General features: G+C 36.2%; 1 protein-coding gene across 1 annotated transcript; it reads left to right on the top strand.

Annotated features, from left to right (window-relative positions):
- Nucleotides 1-1293: 1293 nt before the first annotated feature.
- On the top strand, nucleotides 1294-27825 carry LOC18430967 (vesicle-associated protein 1-3). Its single transcript, XM_011623837.3, has 8 exons — nucleotides 1294-1419; nucleotides 2894-2964; nucleotides 3584-3665; nucleotides 3780-3895; nucleotides 3995-4159; nucleotides 4333-4374; nucleotides 21999-22076; nucleotides 27396-27825. Exons 1-8 carry the CDS (start codon nucleotides 1368-1370, stop codon nucleotides 27498-27500), a joined length of 711 nt encoding a protein of 236 aa, XP_011622139.1. The 5' UTR covers nucleotides 1294-1367; the 3' UTR covers nucleotides 27501-27825.

Below are 27825 nucleotides of genomic sequence, written 5' to 3'. Positions count from 1 at the left end.
ATTTAAAATTTTTAGGGAATTATTAAATATTGCTAAAAATAAGGATAATTATATTAATTTATCAAGAATAAATTTATTCGGTACTCTTAGTATTGAACTAAATTAAAGAAATGAATATATTCAATACACTTAGTACCAAACAATAATTTTGTAAAAACCAATTTCAATACAACTCAAATTTGTGAACTAATAGGCATTTAAAGACAAACACATACAAAAAAAACATTTACATAAAGTTTATAAATTTTGGATATTTTTAAATATATCTAAAAAAGATATCTATGTTAAGGGTGTGGTTAGTAGTAAGGTGCACTTTCAAATAGTGTCGAAAGAACATCGTCTCAATACTAGAGATCTTTGTGATGGCCTAAAATTTTATTTTTACATCTAATTATAAAATTTAAAGCTTGAAAAATAATGCAGATCAAGCCGATCTATGAACACTTAAAAATCTTGAAAATTGACGGTCCAGAAAATGCATTACATGATGCACTATTTTTTAGATAAGAAATCCAGTTTTTCTCACGTAGGTCGAGATGTTTAGTTTGATGATTTTTAACAACCGAAACAACCTTTTATAATGAGTTTTTGAAGTGCACCTTAATTCGATTCTTTATAGCCTCATCCTTATATAAACATTTTCCGTGAGTTAATTGATGTTAAAAATACAAAAACAAGATTTTTTTAAAAAAAATTCTCTTTTTAAATTGAATATCCCTAACAATTGATATTCAGCTTAATTTCCTTGGTTTTTATTTAAGAAAATTGTTTCATGCGGGTAGGACCGCATTTCTAAAGATCTGATCCAAATTTAATGGTGATCATTTTGGGTCCTACAAACATGGGTGCGGAGGGGGGTCTCACACAATCATTTCTCTTTTAAAATTTATTTATTTTTTCATAATACATATCTTTAAAAATTAAATCTTAAAATCCATCTCAAAAATAAATTATTAAGAGGCTCGCATTTCTTCATATGCGGGATTCGCCATATAGAAACCAGGTCCACCACATCTAAAACGATATTTATGATTAAATTCTTTTTTAAAATAGATATCCCTGAAAATTGATATTCACCATAATTTCCTTGGTTTTTACTTATCACCTTGTCAGAATCTCAAAAATTCCAGCCAAACTGAACCTCACCTCCTGTTAAAAAAAACAAGAGGACAAAAGACACGTTTGAAAATGAAAAGAAAGTAACCGTTTGATAAAGCCACGCTGTTATTTCTCAAATCCTTGTGAATCCACCATCCTTTTGCTTCGCTTATTTTGTTCAGGCCATCGAATTCCACAGTCCGTATTTACAAAAAATTTTGAGAAGTAATTGATTGGGGTTATCTCTCTCTTGACTGGGAAGTCGAAGCATGAGCAGCTGGGAGTTTCTAAGCGTTCAACCCTCCGAACTCAATTTCCAATGTAAGGCTTTTCATCTCAGATCTTCTCAACTGTATATTTCTTTGTCTGGATGATCACTGATGTGAGATAACCTCCATGTAATTCGACAAGTCATTATTCGACGATGTAAATTATAGTTGCCTTGATCCTTGATTTGGGGTTTCATTTTCTGTTTCTTTTCTGTGTGGTGGAAGATGAAACCCCAAAATCTCAAATTTGAATTCCAAGTTCTGAGCTTTTGTTTGTTTGCCTCTCTCTCTTTTATTTTATTTTTATTTTTATTATTAATGGGGAGTTTGTGGTTAATGTCTTGATTCCAATTTTTCCCTGGAAATTTTTTATTTACTGTCGATTCGATAGTTTAGATGCATTAGATTTCCCATCAGAGCATTTGTTTTCCTCTTTGGTTGCTTATGTGGCAGCATGGTTACAAACTCCGCTCAGGCTCGGGACTCGGACTAGTGTACAGGGCCAAAAAAAACCCTAATAGTGTACAGGGCCAAAAAAACCCTAATACATAAAAAGTTTTTTAAAAAATAAAATTAAAATGGTAATAACCGTACTAAACTAAAGTAGACAAAAAGTCCAACAAAAATAAATGTAGAGTATGAATTAGAAAAAACTTGATTTGTAGCTTAAGACATTCAAAAAATTCAAAAAAGAAGTAAAATACAAAAAATAGGGCATGCGGCAAAGAAAACTCACAAATCATGACAAAAAAAGTCCAACTTACTCTATATTTTTTGAAACTTACATATAAAACATTTATAATTTGATTTCACAATTTAATATATTTTTATGATTTTTTTATGTTTTTAATGAACCTGAGTTTTAGCCAAGTACTGGCTCGGCAAGGAGCCAAGTCCGAGTGGACTTGGCCGAGTTTTCGATCACTGTGGAAAAATGCACTTACCAATACGTTCTTGGCTTCATTTTTGGCTGCCCCATTGTTTCCTATAATTCCACTTGTTTAGAATCTTTTGCAATATGTTTGTGAAACCATGGATTCCCACAATTTCCCAATTTGGCACTTAGTTTTTCTTTGTTGTCTACCTATTTTTAAACTGGAGTATGTCAACCCATTCCAACCATTTTGACTCTAATCTATTTAAATTTTGGTTAAATTTGATGTATAGGAAGTTTATGAAATAAGTTATGGAGACTAAGGAGTCTCTCAATGTGACATTTGAGCCTTTTGGGTGTCTCTTTCTCTCTCATTTGTATTACTGGCTGTGTCCTCATACTTACAATCTCTTTGGGGTGCATTCTTTTTATGGCCGTGATATAGTGGTATCTGTGGCTCCATTCATGTAAATTTAGCTACTACTAATGACAATGATTATGTTGTTTGCCACAAAAGCTGTTGTTTCTTTGTGAGCTTTTCACTTTGTATTTCCTTTTTTTTTGTTTTTTGTTTTTTGTTTTGGAATATTACTTTTGTGTTTGTTATTACTGTGTTGTGATAACTATGATGTTTCTTATTACCCATGAGCAGTGGAATTGAAGAAGCAAACGTCATGTACTTTGCAATTGACTAACAAGACTGATCGTTATGTAGCTTTCAAGGTATACTCTTCTATGTGTTATATATGATGCTCACATTCTTTCCTTTAGCTTTTTGTTATAATTCCATTTTATTCTGACATGGTATCTATAGTTCTTATCTCTGAAAAAAAGAGTGGCTGTCCTTTATTGTATCGGATAATGAATGATTAATCAGATGTCAGAAATAAAAGCTTTTGTTCCTTGATCCAAGAAAAAAGAGAGGTTATTATCTTAAGGGAAAATTTTATATAAAGCCGAGGCTCTAAACAATCAAATTTGAGCCTACCTCAAAAATTTTACTAGAAGCGGTTGTTTTGATGCCCAAATATGTTCAAATTGATCATCTCGACATCAAGATGCATGGACATGCGAAAAAAATGGATTTCAAGTTTTGGAAATAGTGTATTTTGTAATGTATTTTTGGACCGTCAATTTTCAAGATTTTCAAGTTTTGATAGATTTGTCGATCTACACTATTTTTGAAACTTTAAACTTTATAAATAAATATTAGAATATATTGAAGCCACATTTCTCAACACTATTTGAAGGTAGGCTCTAATCTGATTGTTTAGGGCCTAGGCTCTATACAAACTATACCCTTATCTTAATATGTTCACGGTTATCTTTATGATTTTTATAGGTTAAAACGACAAACCCAAAGAAATATTGTGTCCGGCCCAATACTGGGATTGTCTTGCCGAAGTCTACGTGTGATGTTACAGGTCAGGGCTATTTCCTACAGTCATTTGATTTTGCACTCTGTAATTGGACATAATGTTCACAGCGATGGATAAATAATATTGATAATCCTTTTTTTTTTATTGATGAATGGTTAGTTACGATGCAAGCTCAACGTGAACTCCCACATGACATGCAATGCAAAGATAAGTTTTTACTTCAAAGTGTCATTGCAAATGATGGTGCAACTACAGCGGACATCACCCCAGAGATGGTTGGTGCTCTATGAGTCCAAATATTGTATAATTTAATTGTTTTCGTTGGCTTACTTTTGGCACTGAGTCTGCTGACATAACATCATGTTACTGTGCAGTTTAATAAAGAAGCTGGAAAAGTGGTTGAAGAGTGCAAAATGAAAGTGATATACATTCCTCCACCTCAACCACCCTCCCCAGTTCCTGAAGGATCAGATGAGGGTTCGTCTCCTAGGGCTTCTCAGCTAGACGATGGGAATTATTCTTCTTCACTATTCGACAATGTAAGCTTCATTCCATTGACCTTCTATGAGTTACTTCAATACACTAATGTACTTCATAGTTATATTGGGATGCCTTCCACTAGATTGCGATGGTTGTTCTTTTTAAGGGTCTATGAAATGTGGAATTTTCTGTTGGAAATTGACTGCTGACTGAATAACTAAAATTATTTCAGGCCAAAAGCGAATCTCTTGAGTTCATAGAGAAACCCTCTGAGGTAAATATAATATTCATGTTATTTAAGGAGGCAGTGTCTTGTTTCTTATGCTTTAAAGAGTATTAGGTGCATTGAATCTGTCGATATTCGTAGATTATCAATTCTGAATTCTCATGACTTCAAGACTTGGTTTTTCCATATCTTTAAATTCTTTCTTTTTCGAGAATCTATCTTATTTTTGGTTGGTTCTCTTTCCTTATTATCTTTGTCCTAGTTGCCAGCATGATTCTTAAAATATCTCTCAAACCACCCTCTTGACTTGTGATCCCATGATTGTGCCTGTTGATAGCATTAATGCAACTCAGCAGTTCTTTGTCATCAGCCACAATCTATCAGCCATAATCACAATGGCAATTACCATCGAAGTTGTAAGGTGTATGTACTGCAGCAGCCATTTGCTTTACATAGTAGGTCTAGACAGGATTCTCCAACGATGACCTTTCCTACACAATCCAAGTTCAACCTAAAGATAAGAAAGAAAGAAAACCGTAATTTGTAGGGTCAAACCCCTTACATCTTCGAAATTCTTCATGTTCTAGTAAAAGAAGAATATGCCAGAATTTAGGCCCAACCTATCTTTGGAGTTCCTGGAGAGAGAGAGAGAGAGAGAGAGAGAGAGAGAGAGAGAGAGAGAGAGAGAGAGAGAGAGAGAGAGAGAGGGGGGGGGGGGGGTGGACCTACCTGAGATTTGTTGATCGAGAGAGGGAGATGAGAAAGATATAGAACTTATTTTTCTAATGCATGGTAAAAGAAAAATTAAGAGAGATCGTTGAAGTTGAACAAGATCAACATCAACCTTCTTATGTTTCATTTTCTTTTGATACTCTCTCCATGATGGGGTTAACTTATGAATGATGCTCCCACGTGCAAAGCCTTACTCAACTCTACTCTGTAGCCTTTACGTTCACTTATGATGAGCTGTAACTCTTATACTTAACTGAATATAGGTTTATTTTCAGTGAATTTAGAGTCAAGGTAATTGGAAATAAAAAATCTTTGGCTACTTGACTCTTTAGTCTTATATTTGATATCCAACTCGTCTCATATTTCTTTTGATGTGGACAAAGATGTGTCGTTTGCATATTAAATCATCCTTCATCCACTTATGGTGAAGTTTGGACTTCTCTCGTTGTTGCGCTTGTTCCATCTTCTCTCTTTCCACTGGTAATGGTTCCTGTGGCATAGGTTCCGTGAGGACATACACCAATTTGAGCATGGTCAACAAGCATAGGAGCTTTTGTTGCCACCTCTGGAAGTTTGATCCATCAAAACGGTCTAAGTTCATAGCTTTAAAGGACTCCATCGTTTCACCCAAAATAGTGTCTTGATATATTGGAAATGGTGGGTAATACTAGGAAAAAGGATACATTGGAGTAGAGGATTGCTGATATTATCTTGCCAATACAAATTCACAGGTATTGTAAGATCTGGAGCATTGGAGTTGCCTTTATTCTAGAGAGAGAGTGAAGGACAGAAAACTTGGTAGGTAATTTTGTTATGTAAATGAAAGGAACATGTCCGTTTTTATAGAGAGATAAGGTGGCTTTTCACCTACTACACGTGATTGTAGAAGTACCCAAAAGTCAAGATTTGCCAGTCAAGATTTGCGTCTCATGAAATCTCCACCGTCAGAATGGTGCATATGCTGCAATTATGTGCAACAAGATATCCTACAGTTATGTGGTGATTCTTGGTTCTAGAAAGCTAACCGCTGCAATATCCACATGTGTGCCCACAATTACACAATGTCTAATGGGTTTCGGTAAAGTAATCATCAAGCACTATGTACGTGTCTTCACTGGTAGAACATAAGCACCAATCCACTGGAGTCGCTCATCTTCAGGAAAGGGGCATAATACTTCGGAGTGCAATATCCACCAGAACCATCCGTTGGGGCACAATTCACCAGAGTGCAACATTCCACCGGAACTAATTCAAGTTCAATAGAGAGGCACATTATTGGGACGCCATATAAGCTACTAGTGGTTTGTCAATTGCAGCAAAAAGATAGATGAGCCACGACCCCAACCCGTAAACGTGCTCGGGGGAGGGGCACCACACTTGCTCGGGCGAGGGGCGTCTCATGCGCCGATGCGAGCGTGCAAACAAAGTGCGCTATCAAGCTTCCTTGCGCCCTCGCACATGCACGTGCGCGTGCTCTGCATGGGCTTTCTCTCCCTTTAGTTCTTAGAATACAAGTGAAGAAGATGTCCACGTATTTAAACAAGGCTTCCCTCATCCACATCTTCAATGTGCGATAATTAACCCATCACTTCTCTCTCTAGATATAAAACAAAATACCATTTCCAAGGTTTTACACTTTCCAAAACACTATAAAACAAAAAGGGATATTATTTTAAAATAACATATGGGTTTTTTTCCAAAGTGAAATACAAGAAGTACCGATCATCGTTTTTGGCCCTGTCTGGATGATGCCATAATATCAGATTCAGGGCACCTATGATTGGCAGAATGGGAGCTTTAACAAATGTCACTAGAGAGTTGGTGCATAGGTACCTTGATCCTTATTAACAATCATGCTAAATACCATTGCCAAATAATAACTCCTAGAATATCATGATAAAATAATTTTTTCACAATAATTTAGGTTCTCTCATTATTATCATGATAAAAACATTTCTCCTTAATGGCATGTATGTGGGATGAAGACAAAATTAGCAATTTAAGTTTGAAAAGGGACATTTCATTTACCTAACAATAACTCTAAAAATCTCACTAAAGAAAATAGGGAGCAATTTGGAAGTAACTAATGATGGATATGTAATTAAAACTGTGAAGTTGGATAATGAGTTTTTATATTTTAATTTCGACTTACATTAGAAATTATTTTCGACTTTGTCATTTAGAAACTTCTTAACATACTTCTTTTGTTTATTATGTATAATTTGAATTCAGTTTCGTCCCATAACAATCGAAATAATTTCATACTAAATAGTATATTTACTTTAATATATTAAAGTCCAATAATTATTTGATATATTTCTGAGTAAAAAGACACAGGTAATTATATCTCAATAAAGCTCTCCACCAATAATTCTCCAATAGTGATAATTGTCACCAAGCCCTATTCATCCTCTTTGGTTGGCAGCTTGGAGAGGATCCATGTAGGCAATGCGATTCCACAAGTCACTTGATCGTGTTCCCATAATATGTAGGGAATGCCATCCACAAGTCCTGGGATCGTGTTCCCATTAGTGGAATAGTGTTCCTTTTATGTGACTTTTGAATTTCAAGGTCAGATAAATACTTGCTTAAAAGTATCACTTGGCTAAATAGATGGAGATTTGAATGTAGTGCCTATTAGATGGAATTTGAATATATTGCTGGAATAGAAGATTTTAATGCATTGCCTAAATATGAGGAGAGTATCACTTGCCTAAACAGAGAGTTTTTAATGTATTGGTGGGTGACTATGGCTGGAAATCTTGTTGTGTTATTGTCAGTGGTTTTTATTTTATATTAGGAATTTATTGGATTTTACTATTTTAAATTATTTTGTATATTATAAAGGCACATAAATTTCAATTACATAAAACAGTGTATAACAAAAGCGTATATTACTAAGAATATATACATTATATAGTATATATTTTGTACGATACTATATTATGTACGAATAATATATAGTATATACAATATATATTATATTATTGTATGTATTGCATATATAGTGTATATATACAATACGTACATTGTTTATAGTACGTACAACAAAGTATAATATAGTAAATTGTAGTACAATAAATATGCAATATTATATATATTGTATATAGCATACAATATTGTAAACAGTGCTGTATACAATATAGTATTGTATGTATACAATATATTAAGGGAAACGTTTATATACAGCTGAGGCTCTAAACAATCAAATTAGAGCCTACCTCAAAAATTTCATTAGAAGAGGTTGTTTTGATGCCCAAATATCCTCAAATTGATCATCTTGACATCGAGATGCATGGACAAGAGAAAAAAATAGATTTCAAGTTTTGGAAATAGGGTATTTTGTAACACATTTTTGGACCGTCAATTTTTAAGTTTTCATAGATCAGTCGATCTACAATATTTTTGAAGCTTTAAACTTTATAAATAAAGATGAAAATATATTTTAAGGTTGTCACAAAGGTTGTCATAGATCAGTCGATCTACACTATTTGAAAGTAGCTCTAATTTGATTGTTTAGAGCCTGGGCTCTATACAAACCGCACCCATATATAAAATGTAGTATATGTATTGTATATAATACATATATACACATTAATTTCAATTACATAAAACAGTGTTTAACAAAAGTATATGTTAGTAAGGATATGATGCCATGATATGTATGAAGATTACATTTTCTAATGTTTGCTTAGGAAATGGAAATGAAACGATACATCTCATGAAGCAAGCCTCTTAGTTCTCAATGCTAGTTTCATAGTTTTTTGGTTTCTATGGACGGCAAATAGTATATATATATATATATATATATATATATATATATATATATATATATATATACATCTCATGAAGCAAGCCTCTTAGTCCTCAATGCTAGTGTCATAGTTTTTTGGTTTCTATGGACGGAGCAAGCCTCTTAGTCCTCAATGCTAGTGTCATAGTTTTTTGGTTTCTATGGACGGCAAATAGTATATATATATATATATATATATATATATATATATATATATATGGAAAAATCTTCCCAACGCTTATAGGCGAAAATGAACAGTGATTTTGCCTACCTTCATCACCGTCCAAAGTTCATCGCACGGTCACGATTGTCCATTATAGTGGGGATTTTGGCCAAAATTTTGTCAAAACAACTTAGATCTTGCTAATTTCAGCAATTTTTATTGATTATTTGCCTAGGTTTGTGATTTCGGTGAACCCATGGAAAGAGGTCGTAGAATGGGGATTTTCGTAGATCCACTTTGTGATCCCTTAGATGACAGAATTGAGGAACTTGAAAGGCAAGTTCGCGAGCCTCAATAATGGGCAAGACAGATCTTTTAGCCCCAAAGGATCTCGAGTACAAGCCTTTTCATTTTCGCGCTCCGTGTGTGGAGTCTGGTGATGAGGATAGTGACAGAAGACCTAGATGTGGGAAACATCACTCTAGGGTTTTCGAATTGAAGGATAGTATTTTTTATTTTGAGACAAATTGCATGGAAAGTCAACATATACTCATATGAAGAACAAGATTTCTTAGGAGATCCGATCTATGATAGGGATCAAAATGAACCTGAAGATATTTTGGAAGAGGGGAAGAATATAGAGAGAAGGCAGGAGGAGGACTGATCAAAATTTCTATCTCCATCAGAAACCAAGTATATATTCAAACTTCATTGCAAACGCTTTCATTGCAATCTCAACATTACAAACTCAAAATTAAAAACAATCACTGCACCCCTTACCGAAACTCCTCTTATCGATAGCGCTGATTGGATACCCACCTTTGCTCCAACTTGGGAAGCAACAAGAAGAACCCCCAATTCATACAAATCACTCTCCAAGGGGGTGAGATGGTATATGAGAAGTGCCTGTAAAAGCTCCTACAAGGGTGTGCTCAAACTAAAAGAGATGGTGCTCAAGACTTTATAGAAACTAGTTCACAACTAGGACATAAGGGAGAGCTCAAGGGGGTTCACAATGGAAATTAACAAGCAACCAAGAGTGAATGAAATTTGGCAGGAAGAGGCTAGTTCTAGTCAAGAGAGGGTGTCGTGGATGTCCATTGAGCTGCATAAGCCAAACCTAAAGTGGGCAAGGAGTGACGATGTAGATGTTTAGTATGAAATAGATGAACCAAGGTTCAACAACACACCATACCATGACCTAGCTTGGAGAGGAAAAGTTCTCATGGGCATAATGTAGAGGCTGAAGTAATATTATTTCTCTATTTTGGCAGCATTATATTACAATAGAGAGGTCAAGACATGGTGTTCCCAGGGCCCCTATGTTTAGACGAATTGGGGTTTAGTGGAAGTCATGTTCTTGACTTGGAGCAATGCGACGCATTAATCATGGAGATCTTTGAAGTGAAGAGAGGTTTCATCCAAGCCTTCAACCCATGGTGAGCTTTCATCAAACAAGGGCTAAGATTCACATCGTATCCCCTAGCCATCCAAACCCTAATTTCTCTTTAGCGTAAACTTATACTCAACACTCCGGTTTAATTTCCATTCAACCATTAGAAATAACTTTTCAACCATTAAGATAGAATCTAGAATAACTACATTCGAGGGAACTTTGAGATGGCTTCAGTAGGCGATAAGATGATAGAAGTAGACTTAGGTGGTTTGGCCCTATGCCGTGTCGACCTAGAATACCATCAGTTAGGAGGGGCGATTTGGTTCAAATGGAAATCTCTAAAAGGGCAAGGGAAATGCCCAAAAGGACATGGTTGAAATTAGTGAGAAGAGATGTGGTGACATATGGTCTAGCTGGGGGTATAGCCGAGTATAATGGTGGAATAAGATTCATGTAGCCAACCCTAGGTAGTTGGAACGAGGATGATGTTGATGATGAACCATTAGAAATAACTTTCAACTCATTTTAATTCCAACCAAGTACACAAAATATGAGTGGCAAAATTTAGAGAGAGAGAGAGTGGCATGTCATCCAAGTTAGGCTTATCTCTCTCCTTTCACATGAGATATAAGAGATGGAATCTATTTTGGACTTCTATCTCTCTTACTTTAACCAACTCAACATGTGTCGTCCTTAGATATGTGACATGTGTCCCAATTAAATTTGCACATGGAGAGGGGATCTATCTCATGTATTCTTCTTTGGACTATTTACACAATCGCCCTTTAACGATTAGTACAAATGACCATGGTGTGCCCTGTCTACACACTCCATATGCACAATGACTAGTATTACACAAGTCCTCAACACAATTACAAGTATCCCAAAATGGTTGAAAGGATGACGTCATTACCATGGGGTGCATATGTGGGTCCCTATGGGCCCATGTGAGAGGCTCATTATCCATTTTGGGCCAATGGCCTCACATGTGCCAATGAATCACATGTTGTGTCCTTTAGAATTTCTAGAGGTCTTCTTTATTTTCACCATTCCTCCTTCTAAATTTTTCAAAAATTCCTTAAATCATTTTCAACCTTATTTATGAAAATGACTTGGTTTAGGCTTGCAAAACAAAACACTAACTGGAAATTAGGTGCCTTGGGTTCAGATCCACAAATCTAGGGCATCCAACTCAGTTTACCCCAAAACTCTCAACCACTTTCTCAAATCGACCCAATGAAATCCATGACCCACAGTCTTATGCAAGGATTCATGATTGGCCCATCAAAGCTGACCACTAGGCGATGAGTTCCAAAGTCTAGTGGACTATAGGTGCAACCTTAAGGACAAGTGCACCGGCACCACACAAGCAAGGGGTCCTCCCTTATACACATGCATGTCCTTCACTGGTTGCTTTCTCGGGAAGGCGGCTTCCCATAATCGCAATTCTCATATGCACATTCTGTGAAAAGGTCGTGTTGAGGATTTGACCCTTGTCCTCACAGGCCACATCCTTACGTGGAAGTACACTCCTACCTCCCAGCAGCTACCATGGGCATCCACCAACCTTGACTGGGGGAGATTACCCAAAAACCCTCACAATTCCGGGCTAACTGCCCCAAACGCCATGGTCAAAGGGTTTCGTGACTCTAAGACACCTCTTATGGGCCTCAGGCCTTCTAGGCCTGGTGACTGACTACAGGCAGGCAAGCCACTCGTATCGAATGAGCCGAAGCTTCATTCCATTCTGTCCCTATTGGAGCCAACAAATCATGATATGGATGTGAATTACATGGATGTCAAGGGCTTGAAAGGCCACATAAATCTAATAGGAAGCTGACCCCAAAGTTTCCTCATCATATCCTGGGTCCCTGACTATGGGCGGGCAAGCCATTCGTGTCAAATGAGCCGAAGTTCCATCCCATTCTGTCCCTATTGGAGCCAACAAATCATGATATGGGTGTGAATTACATGGATGTCAAGGGCTTGAAAGGCCACATAAATCTAATAGGTAGCTGACCCCAAAGTTTCCTCATCATATCCTAGGTCAAGCACTCACCAAGGAAGATCTCTTTTATTCTAGGATCAACCTACTACTCACTAGCATCATCTATGGCTTTCATTGCAATGGGATTCCTCTTGTCACGATCATAAAATGCTCCTTTATCCTCAGATTATATTATGAGGCAATGAGTTTCTCTTGCTTAAGGCTATTCCTTTTCTTCTTAGTAGGCGCTGGGGGAAAAATGCATGAGCTAGAATTTAAAGAACTAGAGTAATAATGCAATAGCCTACTTATAAAACTATAGATTCAAGTACAGTTATAAATAAGACATGAGTTTCATGAACTTATAAATTTATAATTATAATTTATAGCATATTTACCTTCTCAAATGAACTCAAATTGCTATCTCAACGAGATTAAATACATGTGACTTCATTTATGTAGATGGTCATCTTTTGTAAGTTGGGAGCACTACTTCTATTTTGGCTTCACCACCACCCCACAATTACGTTGTAAAATTGTTTAAATTTAAAATTGTAACTTATAAAGTTCTTAAGTTGTAACTAATAAAAATCAAGTATATATTCACTATATAACATATGGAATTATGCAAGTTTTAAGAAATTACTCAAATTGGATAGATTACCTCGATTGGGTTTAATCTTTTGTCTCACCACACTTTCTTGCCAAACGATCTTAGCGCACATTTATATAAGATCAACTTTTGAGCAGATATCTTACCCTTTTTGCCCTTACTAGGAATAAGCCTCTCAAATATTCATTGAAGCCATCCATAGCTGCATCCTTCCTCTTAATATCCAAGTTTGCATAAAAAGAAATTTGGATTCCAATGCTACCTAGCTGAATACAGCCGATGAACCTGCTTATCCCACTTTCTATCTACAGTCTCCCATATGAGGTCATACATGGTCTCATGTCACCATCATTTCTTAGTGCCTCAACTATCTCTCTATTAGCTTCCTTTATTGCATCATATATAAAGCCCATAGCAGGCTTAGCCTCATTATCGACCAAGTGCAAAAACATTGACCAAGGATAGGCATTCTGTAAGCACACTGCCCCACTTAGGGAAAATAATATCTTATAGTCTCTTACCTTGAGTGTGCTTGGACTAACTTGCATCTAGACTGATCCTCTAAGTCTGAGGTGAGCAACAATTGCAATTGGCTTCTCTTATTCACTATGCTTTGTAAACTTATGAAAGACGTGGCAAATCTCATGACCCCATGCTTCACTATATCCCTCTTTTCATTGAACTTTGCATCATGCTAAGGGTAAGGTTTGACTATAGATTTATATTTCATTGCATGTTCCCTCTTTGCATTGAACTTCGCGTCATGCTAAGGGTAAGGTGTGACTATAGTTTAATATTTCATGGCCTGAGCCTTTTAGGAGTCCCCTTAACCCTGGGCATTTTGCTTTTAGAGGCAATGTTATTGAGATCTATTGATGCACATGCTGATATCCATGTTGCAGAACGTATCTTTTCTTTGGTTGAAAAGTGCATTGAGGAGGTTGGAGAGGAGCATGTTATGTAGGAGTAGGAGTGTGAAGAATTAGATGGTGTCAAGTTTGAAACCCCATAATTCACCAATGCATCCCCGTTGGTCAAAGGGTATTCCTTTGTGAGTTGTACCTTCTTTTATGGCAATGGCTCCCTAAGCTCATAAGGAGTTGGGCCCTTCAACCCTGACCCATATTGACCTGTTACCTCCAACACTGTAAAACATCTTTTAGATGAGGAACATTGAAAGCCATGCCTACTTGATGTGTCCACCGAGCAATATATTCACATACTCAAGCTCAGTCTTCCTTCTTAAATCCATTTCAGTTCTAACTTGCTTCTTCCCTTTCTCTAAGTTTCCCTAGGGGTTGGCAGGGAAAGACATCCATGGGCCTCTTCATAAGAGGCTTCTTAACATTGATACCTTTCTTCGTACTTCAAGAGGCACACACTTGAGTGTCCTCTTCATCGTCATCACCAAATACAGTCACCCTAGCCTTCATCTCTGCCTTTGATTCCTCCTTTACTGCATTTTTTTTCTTTTTTTCAGCATCCAAATCTTCAATCATCTCCTTCTTAATATCTGTCAGGACATTCTTACATGAGAAATCATCTCACCAATACCCGCAAGTTGTTTTTTGAATCTAATAAGCCCCATATTCGTAGCTTGTTCACATTAATTTTGTTACTTTGTTTCAATATTTTTATCTGGGCAATAACTACTAAGTGGTTCCTCACTGCTACAAGAACTTGAAAAAGATAGTTTGAAAGAATATAGTATCTCAAATATAGAGAAGTTTGACTATCAAGCTCAATCCTCATTGTCTTGGATGAATATCGAACTCTAATCATGCAAAATATCCTCTTGTAACCTCTCTTGATAGTTCACAATGAATCCTATAAAAAAATAGGATTTGAGAATATTTCTTGAAGTTTCTTAGATTTTTTTTTCAATCTAAAAAAAATTCAATGATCTTCAAGATTTGTTGTTTTATTTTCAAAAAATATGCCTAAGAAGGATTTTTAGCGTTAGAATAATCCGCCTAGGTCCTGGCTGTCTAGGAGTGCTTCCTTGTCATGGATGACGCACCTAGGCACTATCCAGGCAGCGAGGGTCGCAGCGTTTTCCTGCAATCTCCTTAAGTGCCCCAATCCTACCACAAAACTCCTTGAACACATCGATGAGATCTTCTTGATGCACCCTCCAAACTTTTGATATTAAGATAGTTGAACCCGTTATTAACTTCATTCTATGATACGCATTGCTTCTACTAGTGCCTTGAAGGATGGACTTTAAAATATAGTGTCTCTTGCCTCCTGTAGATATTGTTTCATCTAGAGGTTAGAAACATGGACTCAGTTTTCTGTAGTGTCCTGATCCATGTCAATTAGGCAGTATAAGTTGGTTGAGTCTAAAAAGACTCAGCCATGTCTAATAAAAAATGTATGAAAATAGTGAAGTCATCCAAGTTCATAGATACTTGAGTGAGAGTCATTACCAAGGTGATTTGACTGAGGTGAGTCCTGAGTCCATTTAGCTACTTTTAAAATCCAGGTTTGATCTGCTCATCTGCAATGCTCCTAGTTGCTGCCTCAAGTTTTCATGGCGGTCTTAGGCTGGAACATATTAAACTGCTGTTAGAGAAGCTCGTGATCACTCCTTTGATGTTTTAATATTTGCTGAGGGGGCACCGTCCACCTTTAGAGAGAGTATGATAGTTCACAGTCAGTGAAATGAATCTATTATTCTCGTTTCTTCTTTGCAATTTTACCTCGATATTTTGCTAATCCCCTAGTGCCTTATAGCTTGAAGTTTATTACGTTGTTGCATATACTCTAATGGGACTACACATTCCTCTTTGGATCGATCCCACAATAATGTTTAATTCTATCCTTTGGTCATGTCAAACACTTTTTGGAGCTCCGCATTGTGTAGCAAGGTTCAAAAACAAAATTTGATTCCCAACTCAGACCATTCCAAAACTTAGTCAACTTGCTTACCAATATAGTCAACTTGGAAATTAGAGGACTACATATTCCTCTTTGGATCGAACCCACAATAATGCTTAATTCCATCCTTTGACGCCATCAAACACTTTTCGGAGCTCCTCATTACATAGCAATATTCAAAAACAAAACTTGATTCCCAACTCAGACCATTCCAAAACTTAGTCAACTTGCTGATCAATATAGTCGCCTTCCAAAAATACCCCTGTGAACAGTATGTGTGACTAGTAACTGTGAACAGTAAGCATGAACGGTAACTGTGAGCAGTTTCATGAATAGTACTTGTGAATAGTAAATAAAGACAATATAAGAAAACCCTAGAATTCTAAAGAAAAGCTTAAAATCTTAAGAATAAATCCTAAAACTAAAATGAAAATATACATCCTTTAAAATTGAATAAAAATTAAGAATAAGTATAATTTTGCCTTCCATCATTCTCCCTTGGTTGGAGAAAACTCGTCATCGATTTTTGAAATGTGTTAAAATGAATTCACATCCATCATTCTCCCTTGGTGGGAGAAAACTCGCCCTCGAGTTTTGAAATGTGCTAAGATGAATTCAGCATCAAAACTGCATTTTTTAACCTTTTTTTTCTTTGTTGACTCAAATACTATTTGTGGTTAGAATAATTTCTCAAGAAATGGATCACAATATCAAGGTTTCAAAAAACGCTAGGCGGCCTGCCTGGCGCCCAGCATCCAATGCCTAGGCGGGCGCCTAGAACCTCGGGTGCCCTGCGGTGCAAATTCTTAGTTTTTTTTATATATTTGCTATCCAAGTGCACATATATGCATATATTTGTATCAATTTTTGTAATTTATTCCATTTGAAATTGAAAATATCGCAAGTTCGCAACATATGTTTTTATATACAAACATATCACATGTATCAGCCTCTCAGATAATCAAGTTGAGAATAAATTTATTCAAAATTTCAAACCAAACAAAACATTTGAGTCTAATAGGCTATTGTAAGGTCTCCAACTCTCATATTCTCCATATTCCATATCCATAAAATAGACCATAATAACATCCAAGTCTGCAACTCTCCAAGTCATCAACAAACTGACTTCCAAAACCATAAAAAAAACCAGTAAACCACACAACGAAATAGTTCAAAAAGGCAAAAAAATTACAAACCACATAACTAAATAAAAATCGTTCAAACTCCAAATGTGTAAAGCCCAAACCAAGATGGTGCAATAAAATATATTAAAATTACTTCAAAAGAGGAGAGAAGACAATCAAGACATCAATAAGAATCAGAATCATCATCTTCATTGCTTTCATCTGCATCAAAATTGAGGCCGTCATCATCAGAATCATCACCCTCTTCAACATTTTCCTCTTCTTCTAGAGATTCTTCTAAATCTTCCTCCTCTTCCTCTATCCCCCTCCGTGAAGTACCAGCAGAAGAAGTTGCTCGAGTGGCCCTCCTTGGATTAAAAGCTTGCCCCAAAGCCTCCTCGACCATTTCCCATGTCAAACCCTCCCTAGGGCAGACCTCCTCAGTACAGGGTCACTAACTAGCCAATCTGAAGCATTCTCCATGTCTTTTGAAGAGATAGGGTCCTTCTTTGGCTGATTTTTCTTCTCCTTGAGCCTTTGATTCTCTTTAACAAAAACCAAGTCATGGAGCTTCCTTTGCTCAAACCTATTTCTTCTCTTTGTATGCACCTATAAGGAAAAATAATGCATAAGTAACTACTATGGGTCTATGATCTTCTTACCTTTTATGAATCTATATTACAAAATGAACTTATAAACAAAAAAAGCATGTAAAATTGTAAAATAGTAAATAGTAAAATAGTAAAATACCATCTCAAACGAACTCCAATTGCGCTCACAACCAGAAGAGGTAGTTGTCAAACTCAAGATCCGCATAGCCATCTTCTGGAAGTTTGGAGCGCTACTCTCATGTTGTCTCCACCATTGGGCTGCAATATTTGGGCAACCTTTATAATTAATTTAGGTATTTAACATTATTAGAACTTGAAAGAAAATTATAAATTTATATTTTATAAAACAAAATTTCTTATAAGTCAAAAGAATATTACCTGGTTAGTCTTTGTTTCTCTGCCTTAATGCCATATCTTTCCCAAATGACATCAAAGAACACTTGTACGAAATCAGCTCTTCAGTTGATATCTTATCTTGGATATTTGGATCACGAACTAATTTCTCAAGGCACTCATTAAAACCATCCATAATTCTCCCTTTTTGACTTGATATCTGCATCTGCATAAAAGAATTTGGGGTCAAGTAGTACCCCGCTGCATGCAATAGTCTATGGAGCTGTGTAACCCATTTGTCATTTATAATCTCCCAAATTGGAGCATACTTCGCTGCATCATTGCCCAAATTCTCTGCAATCTCATTCTTAGCCATTTCCATTGCATATATAAAGCTCATGGAGGGCTTATCAGCATCAACCAAGCGCAAGACCTTCACCAAGGGAAGAAATACCAATATCGTATGCTTCACCCCACGCTAAAAATATTTCGAAAGAATAATATCTCGTGTCTTCTTTCTCTTGGCATCTCTAGACCACTTACACCTACTCCACTCCTCTGAAGCAAACATAGACCTTAATTCGATCCTCCTCTTATACATGTTCTGTAGACTAAGGTAGGCAGTGGCAAATCTACTGATCCCAGGCCTCACTAGCTCTCTCTTTTTTGTAAACTTACGTATCATTCTAAGGGTAAGTATGTGACAGTATATGAAGATTGTAACCTCCTTAGCCTTAAAAATAATTCTTTTAATAGTAGGCAATTCACCAATTGCCTCAAGCAAAAGATCTACGCAATGTGCAACACAAGGAGTCCAAAATATGCGAGGCCTCTTTTGTCGAAGCAAGTGACCTGCAGCTAGATTGAGGGTAGCATTATCTGTGACCACATGAATTGCAAGTTCCTTCCCAACCTCCTCATTGCCCTTATCAATGAAAGAAATTATATAATGCGCATCATGAACATCATGGGAAGCATCGATTGAGCGCAAAACAATGTACCCATGGAACAATTTACTAATAAATTCATGTTACTCCTCCTCCTATCACTCCACATATCTGTCATGAAAGAAACCCCAAATTTAGCCCATCCCTCCTTATGAGTCTTAAGATGTTCGTTAGTGTACTCGACTTCTTTCTTCAGTAGTGGCTCTCCAATCTCATAAGGAGTTGGAGTTTTCAAACCTGGCTCAAATTGCCCAATTGCTTCCAACATTGTATGGAAGCTATTCAAGCGAGCAGTGTTAAAAGAAATGCCCGCATGGTAAAACCACCGAGCAATATATTGAATCGCTTTGGCTCTATCTTCCTTTTTAAACCTATTTTCAATTGTCATCTATTTTTTTCCCTTTCCCTTGCCTTTCTCAATTACTGTCTCGAGGCTAAGTGTAAAAAACTATCTATAGGCCTTCTCGTACGAGCCTTCTTAGACCCAAAAGCCCTCTTGGTCTTAGAGCTCTGAGTACTAACCTTCCCCTTCTTCATCATCCTCTTCTTCAGTTTCAATATTATCATGAAAAATATGAACCCCTGACTTTAATTCTACTATATCATTTTTTTTTGCAACTTTTTTACTCTTTTCAGCTACAATGTACTCCAAAATTTCTTTCTTTACAAGATCTGGGACTTTCTTACATAGGGTAACATCACCTCTAATACCGGTAAGATGTTTCTTAAATCTATTTATACCGGCATTAGAAACATGTCCACAGAAATTGCACATAATTTTATTTCTGTCATTCTTATCAAGGTTAACACAATATTTCCATCCCGGATCTCCACCCCTAGTAGACTCCACAGAAGACATCTCAAATTAAAAAAATAAAACTCAAATAAAGATTACAGACTGACTTTTTCTACCAAATCTCTTATCTTCGATGTTGGTTATCTCAATCGAGCTACGAATCAACTCAAAAGTCTTCTAATACCACCTATAGCACCTAAAAATAATTTCAATCAGAAAAACAAACTTTTTCAATCCACAAGAGGTACTTTTGATTCTCAGCAATTGCTTTAGATTCTCATAAATAAGTTTAAGATTGAGGGTTTCTCGTTTTTTTTCAGTTTGGGGTTGAAAATAAACCCCTAAACTTCTTTTATACAAACTTGGGAGTCAAAATAACCCCCTTTGTCCTTTTGGGCGAAGTTTAAAAAAAAAAAATGTAAACTGTGCTGGGCATCCACCTAGCCCGCCTGGGCGCCCGCCTAGGTACAGTCGTGCATGTTGGGGCGCCCAGGTCGAGGCGTGCGGAAATTTTTTCTGGACGCCTAGGCGTCGGGCGGACTGTTTTTGTAAACATTGCATAATATACATATTGAGGAATTAATGCAAATTTAGTAAATTCAGCTATTCTTGAGCTCCATTGAAAATCGTGTAAGAAACTTCAAACCCAATGTTTTTTACTTAAGAGGTTTTCTTGACATCTCATTACTCCCTAAAACCAGGGCCACAATTTGCAGATTCTGAGTGGACCATGGTTCCACTACACTACTCTGATTCCAATGCACTAAATCTCCTAAATGTTCTACCTCCTTGATATCCTTAAGATCCTCATCTTTTACTTCATCAAAGATCGGTTCACCCACGAAATCTTGATCATTATTATAGATTGAATCTCTTACAAGATCTTGTTCATCATCTAAGTATGTATCCAAAATTGGTGGCAAATCCCAATCTACAACCTGCAAATTTGTTATACGACTTATGCTAAAATCAACCTTGTTCTCCTTCAAATCATGTAGATCAACTAAATTACATGATCTATTCTCTCGAACTTGAGGCTCCCTGTCATGACCCCGCCCCCTACCGGCCCTGTATGGCCCACAAAGGCCAGCACCGAGCCCGCAGGGCATGGGATCAGACACGGAAGTCGAATCAAAGCTGGTATTGCAAAGAGGGCACACTTGATATCATACTCCCAATGCACAACACGTGCATAGAACGGGTGGTTGAAGGCAGCTTCATCATTCCGCTCCTACTCTGAGTCGGACTCTGATTCGTACCATTCTCCATAAAAACCCTCACGATTTGGATCTAGCCCTGTAGATTCCTCTTCATTTAGGGCATGTTGTTGCTGGCCCTTCTTGCGCAACAATAGCTCTGTAACCCTCTCCATCAAGTTGTTTTTTCTTGTGCTGTTGGATCAAATCAGCATCCCTATTGCTGAGACCTCCACAACAAGCCATCCCAATCTCCATTCGTTCTCAGACCATGCTCTGATACCACTTAATGCAGGAAGGAAAGGTGGGAAATTGAATCCACCCTTTTCCTGAACTTTAAACAAGTAAAATCAACAATAACGGAGAAATAACATGGCTGTAAATCAAGCCAAGAGAAGAAAACTTCATTCGTTTATAAAATAAAATTTATTCTAATAACATATGCCTCTCAAAGTATGACATCCAACCTTTTGTAAGCTTATGAAACCCAAATTTAACTTGAGATCCAAGAAAACATTTAACACTCTAAAATACCAAACAAATACTAAAATTTTAAAAGTATCCTTCTGAACAGTATGTGTGCACAGTAGGCGTGAATAGTACCATTAATGGTACTTGTGAATAGTACATAAAGAAAATATAAGAAAACCCTAGAATCCTAAATAAAACTTAAAATCCTAAAAATAAATCCTAAACGAATCAAAATACACATCCTTTAAAATTGAATGGAAATTAAGAATAAGTATAATTTTGCCCTCCATCATCTCCCCTTCTTCCCGAGGTCACCCGTGATTGTCCGCTCATCTTGAGCATCTAGGTTCAATTTTTTTAGTATATTTATTTATCTTCAAATAATCAATTCTATATTTTATTTCATTTTTCTTTTAAATGTTTTTGTCCTATGTTGAAGTTAGTTAAGCAAAATCATGATTATCTTGGTTGACCTTGATTCTTCCCCTTTTATGTAATGATTGTGATAGAAATGTTCATTTGAAAAGGACCTTATTTTTATGCAAAATAGTGGTAGCGTCAAACCTCATGGTAAAATGTTTGTATTTCATTATATTGATGTTCTTTTGATTAGAGTTTTTCTTCTTGTAGTCATGGGCAGTGATTACAAAGTTGACGGAGGAGAAAAAATCTGCTATTCAACAAACTCAGAAGTTGCAGCAAGAATTGGTATTGTGTTAAACTTTTTCATTCATTTTATTAATTTGTTTTTGTTGATGGTGGAATTAGTTTTAATTGATGAAATTTATTTATATGTGCTTTTGCATTGCTATTTTGGCGCTTAAATATTTCCTATATGCTCTATTACCCATTATTTATAAAAAAATATTTATTCATTATTATGACTTTGTAGTACAATTTTTATCGTTTCTTGCGTGCACTCGTTTCCTTTGCTTTTAGTTTACCTCATAAGTCCTATTGAGTTTCAAAGGATTTATTTCATTGTTGATGCCAATTCTGGCCTTGTGTAAGGTATTTATGTTCATCATGACTCACTATGTCCAGGTTGTGTTCTTTTCATGGCAGGTATGCGTTGTCTAGTAATGATGGTTGGAATTTTGCCCATTATTGCAAGTCCGTATGGTTGTTTATGAAGTCTTCTTCTTTAAGAAAAAAAAGAACTAGTAAAATATGTTACACCATGACAATGGAATGGTCGGCAAAGTAAAAGTTTCATTGAACCTACAACTCTCACACATAATTAGTTAGGTTATGTGCTGTCTAATACTGCGTCCTTGTAAGGCTTAGGCCTTTATATTCAATTACAAAACAGTTGCAAGCAAGTCATCTTGTGGCTCAACAAATCCTAAAGTTCACAAGACCCAATTTTGTTCGCCTACAATCTCCTACTAACAGGCTGTGTCGTCTCTAACAAAAATCCCGGTTCGATACTTAGACTGTTCGAGTTGAACGTGCATGAGTTGGAGTCTTTTCGATGTGCAAGAAGTTAAGGGGCGAATTAGTTGATCAATGAATTCGATAGATGCAGAATGGAAAATTCTTGCTAGTTTTTTAGGTAATAATCAATCTTTTGTAATTTCTTTGTTACCACCTATTTCTAGGATGGGAAACATATAAATAGGTGTTTTAGGGGTTCACTTATTTGTAGGAGGTGGTATTTTGAAGGGTTTTAATATCTGTGTTTCCCAGCAATTATCTTATTGTTGGGGATTTGGAGGTCTCTAGAAGTCGCTTAGAAATTAGAGTTAAGAAGGTTTTGTATGCATAACAATTCAGGTACAAATTTTTATTTCAGATTAACTACAAATATTATTTTGAGGAAATCATTTAGGAATAATCCATACATTGTTGCTTTATTTCTCTCTCTTCATATGTAGACTTCTTGTTTTTGATTTGTGCATTAGCGTGCGTCTATTGGTATTAGAACAAGCTTTTCCTAGGATCAGATCCTTGATGTTACAACTTCCAATATTTTGCTCTCTATAGATTTATTTTATGCTCTGTTGACATCCCAACCAATTTTAGTATAAGCTTGAGGTCTGGGACCAGACCATTGATATGGCAACTTACAATGTTTTGATTGTACATACCTCTTTTCATTAGGACGTGGTTTGTATGAGGTTGAGCCCCTAAACAATAAAAGTAAGCTGTAGCTCTAAATAGTGTCAAAAGATGATTTTTTAGTAGCAAAAATCTTTGTGATGGACTTAATATTTATTTTCATCTCTAATTATAAATTTTAAAGCTTCAAAAATAGTGTATATTGAGCAGATCAATTGACATTTGAAAAAATTGAAAATTGATGGCCCAGATAATCTATTGCAAGATGCACTACTTCCCATACTTGAAATCGATTTTTATGCACGTCTATTCATCTCAAGGCTGAGATGATCGATTTGAGGGTTTTCCAACATCAAAACAACCTCTTCCAATGAATTTTTAAGGTGCGCCTTAATTTGATTGTTTAGGGCCTCAACCATATATGAACATATTCTTTTTTTATTTATGTTTATTTTTATTTTTTTTATTTTTGGATAGGTTAGCATGGTTTTGAATACAGGATATTGTTTTGTGAATTTCAATATCCAGAGCTTGAGCGCCACACACACTCCTCTTCACTATTAGCCAATTTTGGTTTCCATTCCCACTGCCACCACCCCTCTAACACCGTCGAAAAAATTAACTCTTAAAACTATTTGACAAAATGGGTAGGGGTCCACAGGGTTATGGACATATTAGCCGTAATTTGTTACTAAGAAAGGCTACAAAAAGAACTCACATGTCAATAGTGGAGCAGCAAGCTGCGCCCTATCTTATTCTGAAATGGGTGGAGAAAAGAATGATGTGCTCTATTAAGTGGCTTTTCCAAAAGGGGGCCCACTGTCCATGTAACATGGTGTGCATGACATTTGTAACATCTTGAGCATTTGGAGATCTTGCCTTAGCCACCTAATTTGAAATAATGGAATTCATACGCTCGAGGAACACGGTTTATATTCCCAGACTTGATCCTTCTTGAGATCTCATTCTTGACCATTTGGGATCTTGATTCCATTTTGGCTGGGATCTTAATTCTCTATAACATGGGATCATGTTCCATAGTTATTAGATTATATGGTTAGATGATCTTTTCTTCTTTGTTTTTTCTGGAAATTGATATATGGTTAGACGAATTGTCAATTAAAAAAATGAAAATGACTATAATCACTAATCACTGTGCATTATTAGCGTGTGTGCTTGCTCGTGTATGCCTTATACTAATAGGTGATTGGAGATAAATCTCAAGGTTCATGAACAACATCAAAGGCAGGTGGTGCACATGTATATCATATTAAAAATGAATAATTTGTTTATTTAATATTTTTACAATTTCACATATATATATATATATATATATATATATATATATATATATATATATATATATATATATATATATATATATATATATATATAGATGGAAAAGTCTTTCCAACGCCTATAGGCGAAAATGAACAGTGATTTCGCCTACCCTCATCATCCAAAGTTCATCGCACGGTCACAATTGTCTGGTAGTATTTCATGTTTCATTTTTTATTTTTTTTCTACAAGTAGAAATGATCTGAAATTTGAAGCGTGTGTACATCTTAGTGAGGTGCACCTAATAAAAATATAAAAAAAATAATTCGTGAAAACAAATTGATCAAAATACCCCTGAAACTTTCTGGAGTATTTTGGTCAACGTTTTTCATTTAAAATATTTTTTTGATATTTTTTGCAGATTTGCGTATTTTTTATGAACACACACTCCAAATTTCAGGTCATTCTGATTTGTAGAAAAAAATGAAACACTACGGGACAATCGTGACCGTGTGATGAACTTTGAACAATGATGAGGGTAGGTGAAATCACTGTTCATTTTCGCCTATAGGCGTTTTGTAGTATCTTCCTATATATATATATATATATATATATGTGCTATGTGCTTTGAAGTGCATCACATAGGGGCGGATATGTGCTTTGGTGGGATGCGCCCGCATATGTACCGCATCCCGCTCCATATGCGCCGCATAGCTAGTGGGCGAAAATAGTGCACATGAGCATTTTTGGCATTTTCTCCCTTGTAAAGGGGGGATAGGCTTTTGGGGGGTAGTAATACCCTCAACATAGAAAACAGCCACAAATACAGCTGTTTTAGATCAAACAAAGAGGGGGGGAAAATGGTAGAAATTTTTTTGAAAAAAAATTGTCGATCTGCTCTATTGGGCGAAAATAGTGCCACGATCATGGATATTTTTGTCCCTTCCCCCCCTAAAAAGGGAGGGACAGAATTTTGGCGGGTCTTAAACCCCTCAAACACAAAAAACAGCCACAAATATTGTAGTTTTTAGATCAAATGAAGAGGGAAAAGAAACTGGTAGAAATGTTTTTTGAAACAATTTGCTGATTTGCTCTAGGTGTTGGTTGGGTTGTCAATTGAGAATAGCTTGGGCATTGCTTTGAAGAAGTTTGATAATATGATGTCTTGTAAGTTCTACTGTTTTCTATAAAGTTTGTTTCAAGTTTCGACTTTCTATTTTTAATTTCTTCTATACGGGAATTCAGAGTCTTCAATAGTTGATAATATTGGAGTTAATGAATGTACTAGATACCTACTGTCACATAAATCACCTCCATATTCTTTCCATGCATTAACCTATTTTTTGGTATTTTTTGAAAGAATTTTATATTTATTGACTGAATCGGGGTGATGCACCCTCATTTGGACCGCATCAAGCTGCTTCGCCACATCAGCCCCCCAACCGCATCGAGACAGCATCACACATTTAAAAACATTGGTACAAGGTGGTCACAATAAATCTTGACCATTGGCTGTGAAATTAGATGGCAGCATTTATTTTATTTGCCAAACTCAAAGTTCAAAGAAATTTTCTCGAACTTTGTAACACACATATGATATCAGATTTCACATCAGATGGTTGTAAGTAATTTTGACCTCTTTATATCAAAGGTAATGGTCTCATTGCATACAACCTATATATATATATATATATATATATATATATATATATATAGGATGGTTGTAAGACAAGCCATGCTTTATAGGATGGATGTGGGGCAATTAAAAAACAACATATCCATATAATGAGGGTAGCTGAGATGAGGATGTTGAGATGGATGACTGGCAAGACAAGAAAGCCGAGAGACCTTAGGGGTAGCTCCAATAGAGGATAAAATGAGGGAAAGTAGACTTAGGTGGTCTAGCCATGTAGAGCATTGATCTAGAACAGCTAAAAGGGCAAAAGGGAAGGCCCAAAAAGACGGTTGTAAAGCAGGCCATGTTTTATAGGACGGAATGTTGGGCGATTAAGAAAAAGCATATTCATAGAATGGCGGTAGCTGAGATGAGGATGTTGAGATGGATGAGTGGGAAGACAAGAAAGGATAGAATTCCGAATGAATGCATCTGAGAGACTTTAGCGGTAGCTCCAATAAGTGATAAGATGAGGCAAAGTAGACTTAGGTGGTCTAACCATGTAGAGTGTTGACCTAAAACAGCTTCATTTAGGAGGGATGATTTAGTTCAAGTAGAAGGCTCTAAAATGGCAAGGGGACAGCCTAAAAAGACATGTATGGAAGTAGAAAAAAGAGATATGGTGACTTATGGTCTGACTGAGGTTATGGCCCTTGATACACATGAAATATAATATTTGGAAAAAGGTTTTATTGACAAGTTAGGTATATTTTGCTAAATTTCCCAAAAAAGGAAAAAAAAAGCTTAAATCCCACTTGAAGCTTTTCTTCTTGTCCCAAAAGGTTCCGAGTTTTGATGCACTAATCATATAGTTTTCTTAAATTTCGGAGAATAGAAAGAAATGCTCCTCTCTTTTCCTTGTGGGTGCCTACTGTAGGAGCAGTCCACCAGAAAATAGAATGCCATGATGTATTATGCATCTTGAGTTCCTGATGCTTATTATCTAGTCGATAATTAAAGTCTTGTTTTTTTTGCAAATTGGATTTTTATTATATGCTTCTTCTTTGTTACAGGGATTGTTGAGGAGAGAAAAAGATAGAAGTGCAGGGTTCTCATTTTTTATTATGGCTCTGGTTGGTCTTTTGGGTGTCCTGGTTGGGTACCTCGTGAAGGCATAACTTGAAATAATCAGGGAGATATATTGCCTGCGTCCGAATATCCATATCGTCATTTGGTCGTGTTTTGGGAATCGAAATATCCATTTCATCCGATGGGCATGGTAATCTGCATTGGGCGCTTCATGTACTTCCATTCCTGTGCCACCTTATATCAACAGGTCTGAGATATATCCTAGCCAACCTGTAACGATCAATATCATTATTTCACCAGTCGCCTCTTGCAATTGTGGTTGGATGTTTGTGAGGTGCCTTAAGACGTATTTTGTCTTCATGTCGCAAACTCTCTCTTCTCGCATTTCAAATGAAAAAAACTCTCTTTTGTTTC

This window comes from Amborella trichopoda, chromosome 12, assembly GCF_054954075.1.
Source record: "Amborella trichopoda isolate Santa Cruz 75 chromosome 12, AtrichopodaSantaCruz75HAP2 v2.0, whole genome shotgun sequence".
Classification (NCBI taxonomy): Eukaryota; Viridiplantae; Streptophyta; class Magnoliopsida; order Amborellales; family Amborellaceae; genus Amborella; species Amborella trichopoda.
Note: the sequence above shows the minus strand (reverse complement) of the source record. Positions and strands in the feature narration are given on the sequence as shown.

Bases quoted from the DNA above. Each gene is read 5' to 3' on its own strand.
- LOC18430967 (XM_011623837.3), top strand. From the start codon at position 1,368: ATGAGCAGCTGGGAGTTTCTAAGCGTTCAACCCTCCGAACTCAATTTC. The intron at 1,420-2,893 runs GTAAGGCTTTTC...ACCCATGAGCAG, and splicing joins CTCCGAACTCAATTTCCAAT to TGGAATTGAAGAAGCAAACG. The intron at 3,896-3,994 runs GTTGGTGCTCTA...GTTACTGTGCAG, and splicing joins CGGACATCACCCCAGAGATG to TTTAATAAAGAAGCTGGAAA.